Source organism: Mandrillus leucophaeus, unplaced genomic scaffold, assembly GCF_000951045.1.
Source record: "Mandrillus leucophaeus isolate KB7577 unplaced genomic scaffold, Mleu.le_1.0 Scaffold997, whole genome shotgun sequence".
In the NCBI taxonomy this organism is placed as follows: domain Eukaryota; kingdom Metazoa; phylum Chordata; class Mammalia; order Primates; family Cercopithecidae; genus Mandrillus; species Mandrillus leucophaeus.
Window position 1 is genome coordinate 272735 of NW_012110885.1, and position 20192 is coordinate 292926.

Here is a 20192-nt window from a genome sequence, read left to right on the forward strand (position 1 = left end):
GCGCAGGTGCCGCTCAGGACCAGCAGGGGGCGCGCGGGGCCCACAGAGCAGGAGGCCGGGTCAGGAGCAGGTGCAGGGAGGGCGGGGCTTCCTCATCTGCTCGGTGCTCTCCCTCCTCACCAGCACCTCAGCTGTCTCCAGGGCTCCTCTTTCTTTATTATCTGTGGTTCTGCTTCCTCACATTCTTCAGCCAGAAAAGAAAGGAGGAAGACAATTTTTCTGCTTACTGCTTCGGTTTCACCAATTACTAGGAACTTTCCTACAAGTTCCTGCATGACTCATAAATCCTGCATGACTCATAATGGTAAAATATATATATATATATATGGATTCTCACCATCTCTTGATTTGTGTCGTCAATCAAATGATGCCCTATTTGAAATTCATTTACTGAAACCTTAAATCCAATGGATCTATACTGGGATTTTAATGATGTAACCTCTGTCTTTTCGCGTGCACCCAGAGAAGAGGCCATGTGGAGACCTAGTGCACTAGGAGGTGGCCCTCCACAAGCCAGGAAGAAGCTACACTAAGAACCAATTCTGCCAGCTCCTTGATCTTCGACATTCAGACTGCAGAATTGTAAGAAAATCAGTATTTGTTGTTTAAGCCACCCACTCCTGTTGTCTTTTACGAAGACCCAAACTAACTAATACCATGTAACTCTGTTAGCTCTGTCTCCTGGAGGGAGAAGCAGCCCCCTGAGGCTGGGCACATCTCTCAGATTTCCACAAGAAGTAGGCAAAAATAGTAGCTCTCATATAAAAATGTGTCATGGCCCTGTTGGCCATTTTTGAGCAAGGTCTCTGAAACCAGCCCTGGTGTGTGTGTGTCACAAATGTTGTCTTTTATCTTTTATTTGGACAGAACAAATACACAAGAGGTACCAGCTGGATGGAGATTGGCCACTGACCACCTTCTGTTGTCTCCTTAGTATGTCACAGAAAACCATACCAACATCACCAACGTCACTGGTTTTATTTTCTACTACCTCAAATGGACTATAGAAATGATCCCTGCAGTATAGTCTATTTCTTCAAGTTTCTAAATTTGCACTGAATATCTTCCTAAATGGGGAGCTACACGGGGTCTGAGTTTTGTTTGTTTCTTCCCAGTCTTCCCAGTACCAAGGACAGAATAGACTTAAAATAAAATTTGGCTGTCAATGCCCCCATTACCACATCACTTTCTAAAATCCACATCCTGCATCCATCCTTCTCTGGACACCCCTCATCGGGCCACCCAGGAATGGCCAGAAGCTAGTGTCAGCTTATAGGCTGAGGCCACGAACTATACACACATGTGATTTCAGTCACACACACTCTACTGCAGGACCACAACTGTGTGCTGAGGAGCTCAGGCACCAGCTGATCTCAGTCGTTCTCTAATCAATCACACACCTCTTATTAATGAAGGCCCAGATGGCCCCATCAGCTGCAGAGCAATGGAGTAAAGCTCATGGGTGGGTCCGTCAGGCAGAAGTCAGACAATGAGATGGGATGGCTGGTCACTTCCATTTTCACTGATGTTCCCAGTGAATTTTAATGAAATAAAACAATATTACCTACCAAGGGACAGAAAAGAAGACTGGCTCTTCAAGGTAATTAAGGACCAGGAACTTCATTTGGGGGGATAGTGAAAGACACTTTTAAGTGGAAAGCCCTAAAGCACATACAATAGCTGACAGAGTGGCCACTGTGCAAATGAAGGGTGAGGAGCCGATGGTAGGGTCCGTTCCTCCAAGATGTCCCTGGGTATGTGATGGTTGGACTTCTCATGCATATGAATGTAAGAGCTGGACTCAGGGAGAAAAAAGGGCCATATCCCATAGGAAAGGAAGGAAAAAAAGCAGATAGGCATCCCTGGAGAGAGCTCATTAGATTTGGTGTGTTGAAGATGAAAATTTCTTCCAAAAATTGTCATGTTCTAACCGAAATGTGAATCTCTTCAATAAATTGAGAATTAACAGGAGAATGGAGCTACGACTTGAGAGAGGAAACAAATCATGAGAGAGCAGAAAGCAAATCCACAAAAACTGCCACATGACAGAGGCCAGAATGGAGCTGATGCAGCCACTTCATTATTCTGCAGACTTGTTGACCATGTGGAGAAGGGGCTTGAACAAATGGGGACATTCTCCACCCTTCCGAATCAGCCTCCTTCTTATGCATGAGTAGAAATCATAGTTTGGAGGTGACCTTCCAAATTTTCCTGTCTTTGCCTCTTGCCCCAGGGGTAGAGCGTCTTTTCCCAACCACAGTGGTTTCTCACCAGTGTCCTCAGCTTCTGATCCTTTGTACTTACCCTGCAGATTAAGAATTTCTTCTGGATGGAGTTTTCTGGGAATTTTCTGTTTTCTTTAGTTTCTGTTGACTCAACCACACCCCATAGGACACAGGTTTTATTGGATTTCCCCTGGAGATAGTGGAGGTGGATCCAGGCGTTCAGTAGTCCTCGCTGTTCTTCTCCTCCTGTCAGCACCACTGGACAGCAGATAAGGATGTTGACTGTGGATTTTTCAAATTCCTGGGAAAATCCTGCAAGGACTAGTAGATTCACACTCTACCACCATTAGCACATGCATCCAAAAAAAAACCTCACTAGATATGTCCAGGTCAGCCTGTTCCTCTCTCAATGCCATCCTGTGGCACCTGCCCTGGGTCCACTAACATGTGGGCCGCAGTCCTCTTGGCTAGTGTCTGTCTCCTCAGATTTCATTCTTCTTGTTTGCTCTGTGAAAGCAACTTAGATATGTTAAAAAGTTTTCTTCTTCATTTATTCAGAGTTTTTCAGGTTTGTTGTTAATGAGGTCAGAATGAGATAATAGTTTTCTCATTTTTCACATTTGCACACTGAGTAGCCACTTTCTATATAAAAGCCAGAAACTAAGAGAACAAATCAAATATCCATATCCACTACAGGTGAAGAACGATAAACAATTTGACATATGATTATGGACCAAAGTACAATGCAGAATTAGAATCAAGGGATCCTCATTCTCCTAAAAGCCTGTCTACATTCTCAAATAACTCTGCTGAGTGAAAGTAGCTGAAGAATTAAGAGTGCACTTCATAAACTTCTAATTCCATAAACTGCAAAAGGTCCAACTATTCCAAAGCAACAGAGCAGATTTGAAATTTGTGAGAAATGGGTGCTGAAAGTAATTGAGTGGTGAGAGGAAATTACAGAGAATTGACAGAAAGATTTAGGGGTTGACTTAATTGTACACAACCTGATTAAAGTTTGCACACATACGTTACCATTTTCCAAATTGTGCAGTGTATATTTGAATTGATTATTAATTGTACTTAAAAAGCAGTAACAAAGAAACAAATGAATAAGTTGATTGAGGAGGAGCAAGAAATAGATGAGTATGAGCACTCGAAACATCCCAGACTCTTGAAAGTACATGTGCTTTAACACTGGTTCTCTCTATATAGTTCAGGCCAACAGCAGAATACAATAAAAGAAATCAGGCTGGGCGCGGTGGCTCAAGCCTGTAATCCCAGCGCTTTGGGAGGCCGATACGGGCGGATCACAAGGTCAGGAGATCGAGACCATCCTGGCTAACATGGTGAAACCCCGTCTCTACTAAAAAATACAAAAAAACTAGCCGGGCGAGGTGGCGGGCGCCTGTAGTCCCAGCTACTCGGGAGGCTGAGGCAGGAGAATGGCGTGAACCCGGGAGGCGGAGCTTGCAGTGAGCTGAGATCCGGCCACTGCGCTCCAGCCTGGGTGACAGAGTGAGACTCCGTCTCAAAAAAAAAAAAAAAAAAGAAAAAGAAAAAGAAAACAGAGATGTCCTGGCAGGGGTAGAATCCTGCAAACCTCACTAGGCATGTCCCACACTGCCCTCGAGTTGTCTCAGGAGAGAAGTCTCCTCTAGTGGTCAGAGGCACAGGCAGAGATAAAGAGGCTAACGCTGTCCAGCTGTGTGACCTTGGACGCATTGTACAAACACTCTGTTCTGTATGTAATTTATCTTTCTTAAAATGTAACATTGATACTTGCATTAAATGTATTCTACAAATACGTAAAAATGAAGATGATGATGCTAAATGATTATTAAGGCACAATCACATCAAATTATGTTTTCCTGAGTGATAAGATCACTACCAATCTCCCCCAGGGCACTTTATCTGCTCTGAGCCCTGCCACTCCTCAGGATTCCCGTCCCAGAGCTTTCTATACAGTAGGAGACATGCAAATAGGTTTCTCCCTCTGCTGATGAAAGCCCAGTCCGGACCCTGCAGGTCTGGGAGAGAAGCCCCAGCCCTGGGATTCCCAGGGGTTTCCATGTGGTGATCAGGACTAAAGATAGAGGACTCACCATGGAGTTTGCGCTGAGCTGGGTTTTCACTGTTGCTGTTTTAAAAGGTGAACTAGAGAGATTGAGTGTGAGTGAATAAATTTGAGGGAAACTGAATATGTCAGGCAGTTTCTTACCAGGATGTCTGTGTGTTTGCAGGTGCCCAGTGTGAGGTGCAGCTGGTGGAGTCTGGAGAGGACCCAAGACAACATAGGGGGTCCCTGAGACTCTCCTGTGCAACCTCTGGATTAACCTTCAGTAGCTACTGAATGAACTCTGTTTCCCAGGCTCCAGGGAAGGGGCTGGAGTGAGTAGTAAATATATAGTATGATGGTAATCAGATATGTTATGCACAATCTGTGAAGAGCAGATTCACCATCTCCAAAGAAAATGCCAAGAACTCACTCCATTTGCAAATGAACAGTCTGAGAGCAGAGGCACGACTGTGCATTACTGTATGTGAGGCCCTAGGTAAGAAGACAGTAGCGTGAACACAGACAAAGAATTTGCTGCAACGATAAGGGAGGAGGCTGGGTTAAAGGGGGCTCGGGGGCTCTCAGAAGCCACAGGAAACAGGGGCAGCTCTAGGGCAGGTGCAGATGGTTGTCATGGGCTGCTTTCCTTCAGGGTCTGTGGCTTCCTGTACATCCAACAGTTTCCCTGGCAGCCTCTCTACATTTATGTTTCTGTGGCCACCCCTGCGGTCTCTGGACATTCTCATTTGTCCCAAAGGCAGATGTAAGTATTGGAGGCATAAAAATGCACAGGAGGCCAGGGAGGCTGCAGACATTGTTACCCCAGAAGGTCAATCTCACCACTAGTGCTGGAGGAGGGTGGAGTTTGATGAGGCTGCCCTAAGTACCCTGTAGTCTAAGATGAGTCCAGTGAGGCCACTGGTGCCTCCCACAGCACAGTTGTCCATCAGGGATCTCCCATGTGTCCCAGCAGCAGCCACGCCTCAGTATCTCCACTGTGCACAGCCATTGGCTGGAAGGAGCTCCCCGGATGTCTGTCTTCGGCACACACCAGGTGACGGGTGTCAGAGTGCAGTGCAGCAGCTGCCTGCCTGGTCTATTGGGCTCCCTGATGCCGGAGGGATGGGAGGTACATTCTCAGGCCCAGCACCGTCTGTGAATTTTTGTATAAAAACCGTGATTTTGCTTCATTTTCTCAGATGACATAGATAATTAAGAAGAGAATCTGCAAAGAAATTGTAATTGTCAACTTTACCCCAGATTTATTGTTTCTTAATTATGTGTAAGATCCAGACATATTATTGCCTTTGTCGTGAGAAATTGTTCTATTTAAACTGAAATTAGTTTTTTTCTCATATTATTTGTTTTCTGCCCAAGTACAGAGATCTCGAGTAAGGTAAGTTGGGTTCTTTCCACACACTAACCCTCACCTCCCCCAGACAAATAGCAGAAACTTTCCTCACTCTGAATCTGTGGGAGGACGTGTTCCTGTACAACTGAGAGCCTGCAGAGACCCCCAGGTCCACCTTCAGTGAGTCGAGTATTTCTCCATGTGGGTGACCTCCACCCCCAGTGACTACTGCTCAGGTCTAATTGTGGGTTAAGAATTAGGACACCCTTTAGGTTATCACATCTCAATCCTATTCTGAAAATCACAATAAACAGAGATAGTTCAATGGCCATTCTCCTGACATAAGTTTATCTTTATTATTTGGTTCCAGGTATGGAGAAAAAATGTGACAATAAATTTGTCTGAATCTAACCTCACAGTCCACTGCATTACTCTAGGAGACCCACAAATTGAACACAAATGAGTTCTTTGTTCTCGTAAAAATGTATGTATTTGGGAATTTCAATGTGTTCTCCAGAACCTGTGCATGCAAACATCTGTGTTTCTCAGTGCACTCGTGGCCTGATGAAGCCCTCACAGACCCTCTCCCTCACCTGTGCCATCTCTGGATTCCCCATCACAACCAGTGCTTCCTGCTGGAGCTGAATCCATCAGCCCCCCAAGGAAGAGATTGGAGTGAATCTGGTGCATAGGTCATGAGGGAGTGCACAATCCAACCTGCTCCTCAAGAGTCTAGTCACCATCTCCAGATCCATCTCCAAAACCCAGTTCTTCCTACAGCTGAGCTAAGTGAGCCACAAACACGTAGCCATGTATTTTTAACAAAAGACACAGTGAGGAAACCACAGTGTGAGCTCACACCCAATCCTCCCTGTGGGGGTGTACAAGACAGCTGCGGTTCCTCAGGACCCCAGGGTTCCTCAGGAGACTAAGGGGCAGTCAAGACCATTGTAGATGCTCTCAGATAGCCGGGGGCCCTCAGGGACCATGGAGGAAAACCAGGACATCAAAGGGTGCTCATTACAGCAGGGGGCTCCGGACAATTGTGGAGACTCAGAGCAGGTTCAAGGCTCAGCCTCAGGGCAGGTGCAGCTGGGGTGAAAAGGGGATGGATGAGGGGTTTTGTGACACCATCATATTTCACCACTAGACACACTCCACTATGTCTATTCTAATGCATATGCATGTTTGTATTATTAGAGCATGATATTTATATAAATACATAACCTTAGTTAGGTGTCTCAAGTTTTCCTCTTGCTAGGTGTCCATAGCTAGGTACATCAGCCTTATCCATAAGGACTAATTCCCCGCAATTACTTGAGGACCTCATAAATTGTGGTCAATTACGTAGGAGTCCTCTCTTTTTCTGCTAAACGTTTTCCCTTCTCTTTCTCTCACACACAAACTTACATACACCCACCCCACAACATATGTAAATCTATAACTTTTATTACCTGATATATTCAATAAACCTGATTAATGAGCAGCTTTTCCAGCTTTGTTGTTTATGTTGTTGTAACAATAAGAACCGTGTGTTTCCCAGCTGTGTACTTCTCTAAGCTGAGTAGCATCTTTGTTGATAATACCCAGAATGAAAAGCAACCCAAATGTCAATCATCAGCTTAATTGGTAAACAAGTTGAGGAAAATTCATACATTGACATACTGCCCACTACTGCCGCCAACTAATGTTGAGTACACTCAACAGCATGGTTAAATTCACAAGTACTTGTGATGAGTAAAATGAGCCAAAGTAACAAAAGTCCGTACATAAGATACAACTTTCATAAATTCCGTAGAACAAAAAGTAATCTAAAGTTACATAAAAATCAGTAGTTCACTGTGAATATTGTAGGAGAAGAGAAGGTCTAGGAAGGAGGAATTACAGTACAAGAGAAAATTTTGAGGGAATTGACTTGTTATCTATGTTGCTAGTGATAATGCCTATGATTATATTTGTAAAACTGAACACTTCATGTGGAGATTATTATTTTTAAATTTAACTCCATTAAAGATAGTACTAATTATAGCAGGTATAATTTGGTATCAAAAGAATTAGAGATAAATAAAATATATGAAAAGTCAGAGACTCTTGAATATACACATGAATGAACCCTGGGCATCTCTGTATTTTTAGAGAAATACTAGAATACAGAAAAATAATGGCATAATTTTATGTCACTAAGAAAATTTATCAAACTCCACCAGTTATGTGGTATTAGTTCATTTTCACAGTGGTATAAAGAACTACATTAGATTGAGTAGTTTACAAGGAAAATAGGTTTAATTGGCTTACATTTCTTCATGGCTGGGCAGGCCACAGGAAACTTACAATCATGGTGGCAGGTGAAGGGGAAGCAAGGCACATCTCCCAGGGCAGCAGGAGAGAGGGAGGAGGATGTGATACACACTTTTAAACCATCAGCGGTTGTTAGAACTCACTCACTATCATGAGAACAACATGGGGAAACTGGACCCATGATCCAATCACCTCTCACCTGGTCCCTCTCCTGACATGTGGGGATTACAATTTGAGATGATACTTAAATGGGGATATGAAATCAATCTATATCACATGCCCAGCTCTGTCCTAGAGCTGTTTCAGGAATCCAGTGTGTCCTGTTGATAGAAACAGTGACAACAAGCTCACACCATCAGTTGTAGTTGACACCAGGAAAAGCGAAGAGATCACAGCTAAGATTTAGTTTGAATGTCGTGTCTGATGAAGTCACATACTCAGAGCAAGTGAATATGGAAAAGTTTATCATTTGCACTCTATAGGTGTCTGGTGAGTGCAGGGCAGGTTTCCCAGGAAAATCTAAAACGGCTTGAAAGAATAGGAAAGGAGACTGGCTCAGTGTTTTTATAATGGTTTGGTCCTGGGAGCAGAGTGAATGTTCCCAGTCACGGAAAGGGGTTTTTAGGGTTTGAAACTCCCACTGGCATTGAATGAAGATGATCCTGTGATTCCAAACTAAATTCACCTTGTGTGGCAAAAAAGGAGACGATGGAGGAGTAAGACTTAATTCAGCAGCAGTCATGCGCCAAAAAATAGTGTGACAACTTATTCTATGTAGCAGGAATAAAAATAATAAGAAAGAAGATAAGCGTTCAGTATGGGTGGACAGCACCTGGCTCTACAGAAATGAGATGACTTTAGAAATATAAGCAAAGAATAATGAGAAAAAGAAGGAGGGTATGGGGAATTAGTCAGAGTCTTGGTCTAATGTCTTGGGTAGAAGCTTCTCACAATCAAGGACTATCAGCTTATTTTGCAGGTCTTAGGTCAGCCGTCTGCTTAAAAACATCAGAAACGCCAGAGAACCTATGAAGGTGCTTAGTTTAACATTTCCTATTTGAGTAGCTTTACAGTTGTGTGGAATTCTTAATTGCTTCTTTTTTTGTTTGTTTTAGAGACAGGCTCTCACTCTGTCATGCAGTTTAAAGTGCCGTGGTGTGATCATAGCTCGCTGTAATTTTGAACTCCTGACTCACATATTCCTCCCATCTTAACCTCCTGAATATCTAGAACTAGAGGGGCAGGCCACCCTCCTCTCCTTATTTTTTATTTTATTTTTTCAAAGAAAAGGAACTCTTTATGTTGCCCAGGCTGGTTTTGATTGCCTGGTCTCATGGGATTTCCCTCACTTTGCTCCTGAAAGTGGTGTGATTATACGGATGATCCACTGAATCTGGCCTGAACTGATTCTTTAGTTGCAAATGAACCCAGTAATTAATTGCCTGAATGTTTTCTGCAGTGAGTTAGTTAAAAGGATCTGACAAGATTCCTTCCAATATGATTCAAGAGCAGTATTTTCCGCTGATGTTCCTTCCAGTTTTCTTGTTGAAGATCACAAGAGTCTGTAGAAAAGATGTAGTAAAAAGGCTGCCTCAAACTCTTCATGGTTGGAGTTTACATCACACATGCAGTACGACAAGGATGATCTCTGGGGGTAAAGTCTATAAACGCATAGGCCTTTTAGCTGCCAAGTCACAGGGTAATAACTGATGCACCCTGAGGAGTGGACCATGATTCCATAGTGCCAGTGGGAGAACCTTTGGCCAAGGGAGTTATACATTTTATTACAGATTTGGTAATTTTAATATAGAGATGCCATTTTTTAAACATTCCCACAAGATTGTGAGTGGGGCTGATTCTGTCTTATATGAACAGTGACAGTGCCCTCCACGGTTAGATTATGTTATAAGTTATGTTATAAGCTAGGTTGAGCTACAATGTTTGGTGTATTAAATCACAATTTTTTTTAGCTTCCTTGTTAGTTTTTTGTTTGTGTGTTAGCATTTGCTTTAAAATTCTATTAATCAGATCTCTAGTAGGTAGAAATTCATCTGAAAGTTTCTTCCATTGTTGTCCATTTTGATAGGATTTCCAGAAGACGTAAGAACCCTCTGTCTTTGCAAAAATATTCCAAAGTTTTGCACCATCTAGAAATATACGTACTTAATTTTAATTTTTAATTTATTAAAAAGTTGTGATAAGTGCAAAGGTTTCTGCCTTCTGAGTTGGTTTCACAACACCCAGAATAATAGATCCTAAATGGAAGTTTGTACTAGTAATACAAATTACTGGTTAATAACCTCTACTTTTATTATTGTGGTATTATGCATCAATATATAATCTTAAATCAATGATATCAATGGGACTCTTACCTAAATAATATACAAAAGATTTTCCTGATCTTGACATAAAATAGATGTGAACACATTCTTCGTATTCAGCCGTGTCTCCTGTCTATCACATTATGAACCACATGCTAACTTTGACCTTACTTGGGACTTGTTCTAATTTCAAAGTAGTTATTTATCTTCACGCAGCAAGATAGTTACGTGTGGCCATTTTATCAGAGAGTGATGAGATACAGCATTAACTATTTCCCCTGCGGGCACGTTTAGGCAAGCCCCCTGTGCACAATGACCTTGGTGGGTTGGACATTCTTTGGGGCCTCTCCCCTGTCTGCCTAGGAGAGTTATCTGCCATCTGCCTCTATCATTTTCCTCTTTGAAGAAGTGCATCTAACTGCCATTAGAATAGAGACAAAGGCCAAGCTTAACTGCTTCCAGCTGATGCAGGATGCTGCTTCGGGAAGATCTCCCTTGGAGGCCTGCCTATGGGACCCCAGTAAAAGGGAGCCATTATCTCAGGCTTCACTTGGATGACCATTTGGATTTGGATGGCCTGAAGATGAGAAGAGACAAACCGGGTTATTAGAAGGCGTGTATCAAAACCAGCCAAGGTGATGAGACAGTTTGAATACAACTTCCAAGGCTGCGACACGCCCAGATAACTGGTGGCTGTAGTTGCGCCTGCTGAGATCTGGGCATGGGGCTTGGCTTTTGTCAGCTCCCTTGGTCTTATTTTCCCAAACAAAGAAACCTCCGGGATAGGGAGACCCTGTTTAATCCCATCACCTGGTGTGATTTGCAGGATAATTGCTCAGAATTAAAATATTGATCCAGATGTTTATATTCCCCATGCCTTTATTTCTTCTGAGCTGCAGCCGGAGATCATTGGTTGGTTCACAGGAATAAGCAGAGTTAGTCTAAAATGGAAGCACATACTTAAAGCAACTGAAGAGATTAGAACTTAAAAATGAGTGTATGATACATTTTGAGACATATTTTTTTCTCTCTCCAATTCTGATTTTTGTCAGAAACTGATTGTAGGACTGATTTGTTTGCAAAATAAACTTTGGTCTTATACATGGCCTGATTATTTGCATAAAGTACTGCAAGAATAATTAATGATAATTGTGTAGGAAAAACCTGCAAGCACTAGGAGCTTCACAGTCTAACACTATGAGCATATGCATCCTCAACAACTCTCTGAATATTTTCAAGTCAGCCTGTTCCTATGTTAAATACCATCCTGTGGTTACTGCCCTAGGTACACTAATATATGCGTCCTGGTTCTCTCTGCAGGCTCCTCTCTCCTCAGATTTCAGGTTGGTTTGTTTGTTTTTCTCTTTGATATCAACTCAGATATGTTGGACGCTTTTTCTTTATTTGTAGTTGTTCAGCTCGGTAGTTAAAGAGGTAGGAATAAGATCATGCCATGCTGAGTAGCTGCTTTTCTCTATAAAATCCATTAACTGAGAGCACAAACCACATTTTGTCACTGGTGAACAATTAAATAGTTTGACATATATTTAGGTACTGGAATATGATGCAGTGTGAAATCAAGTCATGCCTCACTCATATAAAACCACGGCTAAATTATCAAAGAATTGTGCTAGGTAAAAAACACTAAGGAATTAAGAGTAAATTTTATATGATACATTTGTAGAAATTTTAGAAGGTGCCACTATTATAAATTAACATGGAGAAGATTTAAATTTTTCTGAGAACATGGTGCTGGGAGTAATGAGGATGTGAGTTAAATTTCAGAGGAATAAGAGAAGATTTAGGGATTAATTCAATTATTCAAAACTTGATTGAAGTGCTGATTGAATAGTTGCAAACATAGGTCTACATTTTTCAAATAATTCACTATAAATTTGAATTAATTATTTATTTCTTACACTTGAATAAAGCAATACCAAATAAATAAATGAACATTTTGCTGAAATGGAGCCATAAACAGTTTGACATTGACACAAGAAACATGACTGACTTTGGAAAATACACACACAAACGATGATTCTCTCTAAATATTTGGGTAAATAACAGACAGTTGTCATAACAGATGGAGAATCCTGCAGACTTCACCAGGCATGGTCCATGCTGTCCGGTAGTTGTCTTAGGGGAGCCGCCTCCTCTGGTGAATAGAGCACAGGCCCAGAAAATAGGACTAAATATTTTTAGTTGTGTAATCTTAGACACACCGCACAACTGCTGTGTTCTCTATGTAAATTATGTTCTGTAAAATATTACATTAAAACCTGCATTAAATATATAGTGTAAATACGTAAAAATAAAATCAGACTGTGAGAGCTAAATGTTAGTCAAGGCACAATCATGTAATATAAAATTATATGTTCCTGAATCATGGAATTACTACCAATCTCCCCCAGGTCACTTTATCTGCAGTGAGCCTGGCCTCTCCTCAGATGTCCCACCCCAGAGCCTGCTATATAGTGGGGGACATGCAAATAGGGCCCTCCCTCTGCTGATGAAAACCAGCCCAGCCCTGACCCTGCAGCTCTGGGAGAGGAGCCCAGCACTGGAAGTCCACAGTGTTCCATTTGGTGATCAGCACTGAACACAGAGGACTCACCATGGAGTTGGGGCTGAGCTGGGTTTTCCTTGTTGCTATTTTAAGAGGTGATTCATGGAGAAATAGAGAGATTGAGTGTGAGTGGACATGAGTGAGAGAAACAGTGGATTTGTGTGGCAGTTTCTGACCTTGGTGTTTCTGTGTTTGCAGGTGTCCAGTGTGAGGTGCAGCTGGTGGAGTCTGGAGGAGGCTTGGCACAGCCTGGGGGGTCCCTGAGACTCTCCTGTGCAGCCTCTGGATTCACCTTCAGTAGCTATGGCATGAGCTGGGTCCGCCAGGCTCCAGGGAAGGGGCTGGAGTGGGTCTCAGGTATTAGTAATACTGGTGGTAGCATATACTACGCAGACTCCGTGAAGGGCCGATTCACCATCTCCAGAGACAACTCAAAGAACACGCTCTCCCTGCAAATGAACAGCCTGAGAGCTGAGGACACGGCTGTCTATTACTGTGCGAAAGACACAGTGAGGGGAAGTCAGTGTGAGCCCAGACACAAACCTCCCTGCAGGAACGCGGGGGGAAATCAGCGTCAGGGGGCGCTCGGGACCCACTGATCAGAGTCAACCCCAGAGGCAGGTGCAGACGGAGGCTGATTTCCTGTCAGGATATGGGGCTTCCTCTACTTCTTACAGTTTCCCCAGGGAACCTCTCTTAAGTTTAGAATTCTGTGCCTAACAATGTCTTCTCTAAGTATTTGAGAGAGATTAGTTTAGTATGAAGAGCTATTCTCACTTGCACAAATGTGGGTTGATGCTTACAGGGATGAAAAGTCCTCAACCACGGTCACCAGGATCAGAGTCCTGAGTAAGCTCAGGGCTTCCTAGTGAGTCTTCTCCAGTGAGGCCCAGGACAGGGACCTCAGTGAGGTTCCCTGACTAGAACAGTCTTTACAGATGCTGGTCACAGACAATAGAGAGGTTGGGCCAGGGTCAGTGTCATGTAGAACCTCACAGGTTTCACGTCTGGCCCTTCTCCTGACACTGAAGTATGCAAATCAGCATCACACTGATCTGGTGCTTCTTTTGCTCCTAATTCAATTATTTTCTTTTTAGTTGTTATTCTCAGTTTTCCATTTGCTTTTCCTGCTTTCTGGAAAAGGAAGATATTTTCCTTGTGGTCAAAATTCCAGGCCTCAAGCCCTTTCCTGGCGCTCAGGTGGGTCTCAGGCTGTGGCTGCTGCAGTCACGCGGGAGAGGCTGGTGGGACTTTCTTCACTCCTTGTCACTCAGGACCCTCCACTGTGTTGCATGGAGACTCATCTGGAAATGCAAGTTGCCAGTGGGGACTGAAGGGGACAAGCTTCTTTGGTTAACGTGGGATACGTTTCTAATCCTAATAACGTGGGTGTGTTTCTAATCCTGTTCTCAAAAACCTGCACACAGTAACGTTCTTCACTAGTGGTGTGAGGAAGAGGGTGTGAAAGTTGTCAGAATCAAAATGGAGATACTCGTGTTATAATCTTTACAGGTGAAGCTGGAGAACGTCATGAATAGAGGGTTCTCATGCGCACATCCCTGATAACAAGAGCTATCATAAAAATACTCTGCACAGCCACAACCTTGAACAAAGGCTACCACCACAATAAGAGAATTACTGTGGGGTATCTGCCCTGCAACTCCCTGTCCAAACTTAAACTGATTCCACCCTTGTAATTGATTATTCTATCCCACAACAATTGTCTGAAAACAGCTCAGGTAAGCCTCCTTCGTTATCTTTTAAAACACTTGTCTTCTTTTACCAACTTAAATATGCCCATGGATGATCCCCTTGCGATGCTCATTTTCATTTAAATATGATTTGATTTTAGAGAGTCTCTTTCTGTCTGAAATTTAGGTTTGACAAGCTACAGATGGACACGCCACTTTCCGGTGAGATGTAGGGGATGACGAATTTGGAGGATGGCTGGAAACATCCAATGTCCTCAGGGCCGGCCATCAGAAAGTGCAGGCTGGAAGTCTCAGAAACAGCTGAAGCTGCTTAATCACCATGGAGTTTGGCCTCCAGCTCTGCTCTGATGGAATCAGGGCCTCGTTGGCTATCGATGATAATCTGCCTAACATAGGGTCAGCTTATTACACTTTTAATAATGTCTATTAAAAATTCACACCCTCACCTGGATTAGTGTTTGATCAAATAACTACAAAGTATTGTCCAGCCAAGAACACCACAAGATAGACTGTTACTCATGGAGAAAAACATTTAACATGAGTTCTAGTGTCTGATACTGTTAAAGGTGTAAAACTGATTATTTACTCATTAGGCTATTTTTGTTTTTGCTATTGAGTTGTAGAAGTTGCTTTAACATGTACAAGGTTTTTTTTCTTGTTTTTGTATTTTGTTCAGAGTTTTTATCATGAAACCCTGAATTTTTTCAAATGTTTTCTTCTTTGATGAAATGTTACTGAGATATTTTCTTTAGTTTTTTAATGTGGTGTGTCAAATTGATTCATTTGAGGATGTTGAATCATCTGTGTGTCTCAGGAATAAATTTCAGTTGATCATGGTGTATGGTCTTCTAAAAAAACTTTAGAATTTATTTTACTATCATTGGGGGGTTAATTTATGTCTACTATTGATATTAGTCTGTATTTTTCTTTTATTGTGGTGCCTTTGTTTATTACTGGTAATGCTACAATGGTAGCCTCGGAGAAAAAGTTTGGAAGGTAGACTCCTCACCAATTTTTGAAAGAGTTAGGGAAGCATTGGCATTACTTTTTATTTATTTAGTATCTATTTATGTATTTATTTATTTAGAGAGGGAGTCTCGCTCCGTCGCCCAGGCTGGAGTGCAGTGGCACAATCTCGACTCACTGATACCTCTGCCTCCCAGCTTCAAGCGATCCTCCTGCCTCAGTCTCCCAAGCAGCTGGGAACACAGGTGTGTGCCACCATGCCCAGCTAATTTTTGTATTTTTTTTAAGTACAGACAGGGTTTTACCATATTGGCCAGGCTGGAGGCTGGTCTGGAACTCCTGATCTCGTGATCTACCCTCCTCGGACTCTTTAAATGTTAAGACTCAATTTATTATGTAGCATATAACCTATCATGGAAAATGTTCAATGTGTACTTGAGAAGAATGTGTATTACATGGGCCTTCGTTGCAAATTTCTGTCAATGTCTTTTAGGTAAATTTGCTCAATGGTGTTGTCCAAGTTCAGAGGCTCATTAAAATTTTTCTTTCTGAATTTGCTGTATGTTATTGTAAGTGAGGTATTAAGGTCTTCTCTTACTTTTATATTGTTTTCTATTTCTCTTTTTATATCTCTTAAAGTTTGCTTAATGCAGATATATTTATATTTTTAAAAATATGTTAAAAAGATACAAAAGATATTGCTAAGTAAATTTTCATGGTACAATCACATATTAAGTAATTATGCTTCTCTAAACCCTTTTATTGCCACTAAACTCCAGGAGTCTCACATCTGCTCTGGGCACTGCCTTCTCTTCAGTCATCCCACAGGAGAGCTTGCTATGGAGGAGGAGACATGAAAACAGGGCCAACCCTCTTCTGGTGAGAACAAGCCCAGACCTGAACCTGCAGCTCTGGGAGAAGAGCCACAGCCCTGGGATTCCCAGGGGTTTCCATTTGGTAACCAGCACTGAACACAGAGGACTCACTATGGGGTTTGAGCTAAGCTGATTTTTTCTTGTTGCTGTTTTAAAAGGTGACTCACAGAGAAGTAGAGTGAGTGAGAGTGAGTGGATATGAGTGAGAGAAACAGTGGATATGTTTGGCAGTTTCTGACCAGGATGTGTGCGTATTTTCAGGGGTTCAGTGTGAGGTGCAGATGATTCAGTCCATAGAGGACCTGAGACAACCTGGGAAGTTCCTGAGACTCTCGTGTGTAGCCTCCAGATTCGCCTGCAGTAGCTTCTGAATTAGCTGAGTTCACCAGTCTCCAGGGAAGGTGCTGGAGTAAGTAATAGGTATAAAATATGATGGAAGTCAGATATGCCATGCAGACTCTCTGAAGGGCAGATTCACCATCTCCAAAGACAATGCTAAGAACTCACTGTATCTGCAAATGAACAGTCAGAGAGCTGAGGACATCGCCATGTATGGCTGTACATAAGGTTTGAAGTGAGGAAACATCAATGTGAGTTCAGATGCAAAATTCCCTGCAGAAAGAAGAAAGGAGTCTGGGCTGAAGGGGCCACTCAGTACTCACAAAACAGGTGCAGCCCCAGGGCAGGTGCACATGGAGGTCAAGGGCTGCTTTTCTTCAGGGTCTGTGGCTTCCTCTGCATCTAACAGTTCCCTTCAGAGCCTCTGTACATTTATGTTTTGGGCCCACCATGAAGGCCCTGGATTAGAAAACTTTAATTAAAAAGAGGAAACATACTCATATATCCCCAGAACAGATGTAAGTATTGGAGGCATAAGAATGTGCAGGAGTGGGGTGAAGCTGTAGACACTGCCACCCCACAATGCCAGTCTCACAACTAGGGCTGGAGAAGACTGGGAATTTGATGGAGCTTCCCTAACAACCCTGTACTACAAGCTAAGTCCAGCAAGACCTTTAGTGCCTCCCTGAGCACAAGTGTCCATCAGGGATCTCGCATGTGTCCCAGCAGCAGCCATGCTGTCCGGGAGGGGCTCCCTGCATGGGTGTCTTTGGCACCCACCAGGTGACGGGTGTTAGAGTGCAGGGCAGCAGCTGGCGGCCTGGTCTATTGGGCTCCCTGATGCTGGACGGATAAGAGGTGCATTCTCAGGGCCAGCACACTGTTTATGGATTTGTATATAAAAACTGATTTTGGCCAGGGCGCAGTGGCTCACGCCTGTAATCCCAGCACTTTGGGAGGCCGAGGCGGGCGGATCACGAGGTCAGGAGATCGAGACCATCCTGGTGGATGATCTCACGGTGAAATCCCGTCTCTATGAAAAATACAAAAAATTAGCCGGGCGAGGTGGCGGCGCCTGTAGTCCCAGCTACTCGGGAGGCTGAGGCAGGAGAATGGCGTGAACCCGGGAGGCGGAGCTTGCAGTGAACTGAGATCCGGCCACTGCACTCCAGCCTGGGCGACAGAGCGAGAATCCGTCTCAAAACAAAAACAAAAACAAAAAACCTGTGATTTTACTTCTTTTTCTCAGATAACATAGTAAATTAAGAACATAGTGTGCAAAAATTGTAATATTCAACACTACCCCAAATTCATTGTTTCTTAATTTTGTGCCAGATTCCAACATATTATTGCCTTTCTAATGAGAAATTGTTCAATTAAAACTGAAACTACTTTTTTTCCTACCTTGTGGTTTATTTTAGTTCTTTCCACACGCTAACCCGCCCTCCCCCAGAGAAAGGGCAGTTTGTCCTCCCCCTTAGCTTGAGAAAGGAGCTGTTCCTGTACAACTTAAGGCCTGCAGAGACCCCAGGTGCAGCTTCCCTGAGTCAGCTATTTCTCCATGTGGGCGACCCCCACTGCCAGTGATTGCTGCTCAGGTATAATTGTGGGTTCAGAATTAGGACACCCTTTAGGTGATCACATCCCAATCCTATTCAGAAAATTATCCTTATCATAGAGATATTTCAATACCCATTCTCCTAACATAAGGTTCTCTCTTTTACTTGTTTGCAAGATTTCGGGGAAAAGGCGACTATATATTTGTGGGAATCTAACCTCAGAATCTACTGCATTGCTCTAGCAGAATCAAAAATTGAACGCCAGTGAGCTCTTTATTCTCATTAAAATGTGTCTTTGGAAATGTTAACATTTTGTCCAGATTCTGTGCTCACAAGCAACGATGTTTCTTAGTGCACTGTTGGCTGGTGGAGGCCTCGCAGACCCTCTCCCTCACCTGTGCTGTCTCGGGATTTTCCATCATAACCAGTGCATCCTGCTGGAGCTGGATCCATGAGTCCACATGGGAGGGACTGGAGTGAATCAGGTGCACACATCATGAAGGGAGAAAAATTCTCACCCACTCCTTATGAATCCAGTCACCATCTCCAAATTTGGGTCCAAAAAGCGCTTGTTTTTACAGCTGAGCTATGTGAGCAACAAGCACACAACCACGTATTTTTAAGGAAAAGACAGAGGGAGGGCACCACAGTGTGAGCTCACAGCCAAACCTTCCTGGAGGGTTCACAGGACAGCAGGGGGTGCTGATGATGGAAGGAGTTGCTCTGGATTCCAGGGCAAACTCAAGACCATTGTAGAAGCACTCGGGTCAGCCGGGGGCTCTCAGGAACCATGAGAAAATCAGGACACCAGAGGGGACTGGGTACAGCAGGGGGCGCAGGGCTATTGTGGGAACTCAGAAAGAGCAGGTTCAAGGCTCAGCCTCAGGGCAGGTGCAGCTGGGGTGAAAAGGGGCTGGATGAGGGGTTTTGTGTCACCATCGTATTTCCCCACTAGACACCCTCCACTACATCTGTTCTAATGCATGTGAGTGTTTGTACGATTAAAAAATCATATTTCTATAAATATATAACCATATGTGGGTATGTCAAGTTTTCCTCTTCAACTTATATCGGCCTTGTCCGTAAGGACTAACTCCCCGTAATTATTTGAGGATCTCATAAATTGTGGTCAGTTTTGTAGGTTTCCTCTCTTTCTCTGTCTCCCTTTCTCCCTTATTCTCTCTCACACAAATGGACATACCCCCCACTCCACACACAAAGAAATCTATGACTTTCATTACCTGATGTATTGAATAAAATTGATTAATGTGCAGCCTTCCCAGCTTTGTTTTTGTTCATGCTGTTGTAAGTGTAAGAACCATGGGTTTCTCAGCTGTGTACTTCTCCAAGCTGAGTAGCAGCTCTGTGATAATACTGAGAGGGCCAACAATCCAAATGTCAATCATCAGCTTAACTAGTAAACAAATTGTGGAAAAGTCATTCATCGGCAGACTACCGACTGTGACGATAATATACTAATGTTGGATATGCTCAACAGCATGGTTAAATTCACATATGGTGAGTAAAACCAGCCAAACAAATAAAAGTACATACATATGATACATTTTTATCAATTCTATAGAATAAAATCTAAAGTTACATAAAGAATCAGTAGTTCACTGTGAATATTGTAGACAGGAGGAATTACAGAACAAGAGAAAATTTTGAGCGTAATTGACTAGTTATCTATGCTAATAATAATGATGTCTGTGACAATATTTGTACAATTGATCATTTCATGTGAAGATTTTTTTTTTTAACTTAACGTCATTAAAGATAGTACTAACTGTAACATGTGTAATTTGGTAGAAATGGAGTCAGACAGAGATAAAATACATAAAACATCAGAGACTCTTGAACATTCACAGGAATGAGCCTGCACTTCTCCATATTTTTATGGAAACACTACAACACAGCAAAA

At 42.8% G+C, this 20192-nt stretch overlaps 1 protein-coding gene and 1 gene segment (V, D, J or C); both read left to right on the forward strand.

Moving 5' to 3' along the window:
• LOC105532929 (putative V-set and immunoglobulin domain-containing-like protein IGHV4OR15-8) overlaps positions 1 to 20192 on the forward strand; it is a 34745-nt gene that overhangs the window by 635 nt on the left and 13918 nt on the right. The gene's annotated exons all lie outside the window — the stretch shown is intronic.
• LOC105532928 lies at positions 12656 to 13468 on the forward strand. The segment is given in 2 exon segments: positions 12656 to 12915; positions 13019 to 13468. Coding segments are annotated over 2 exon segments (447 nt in total).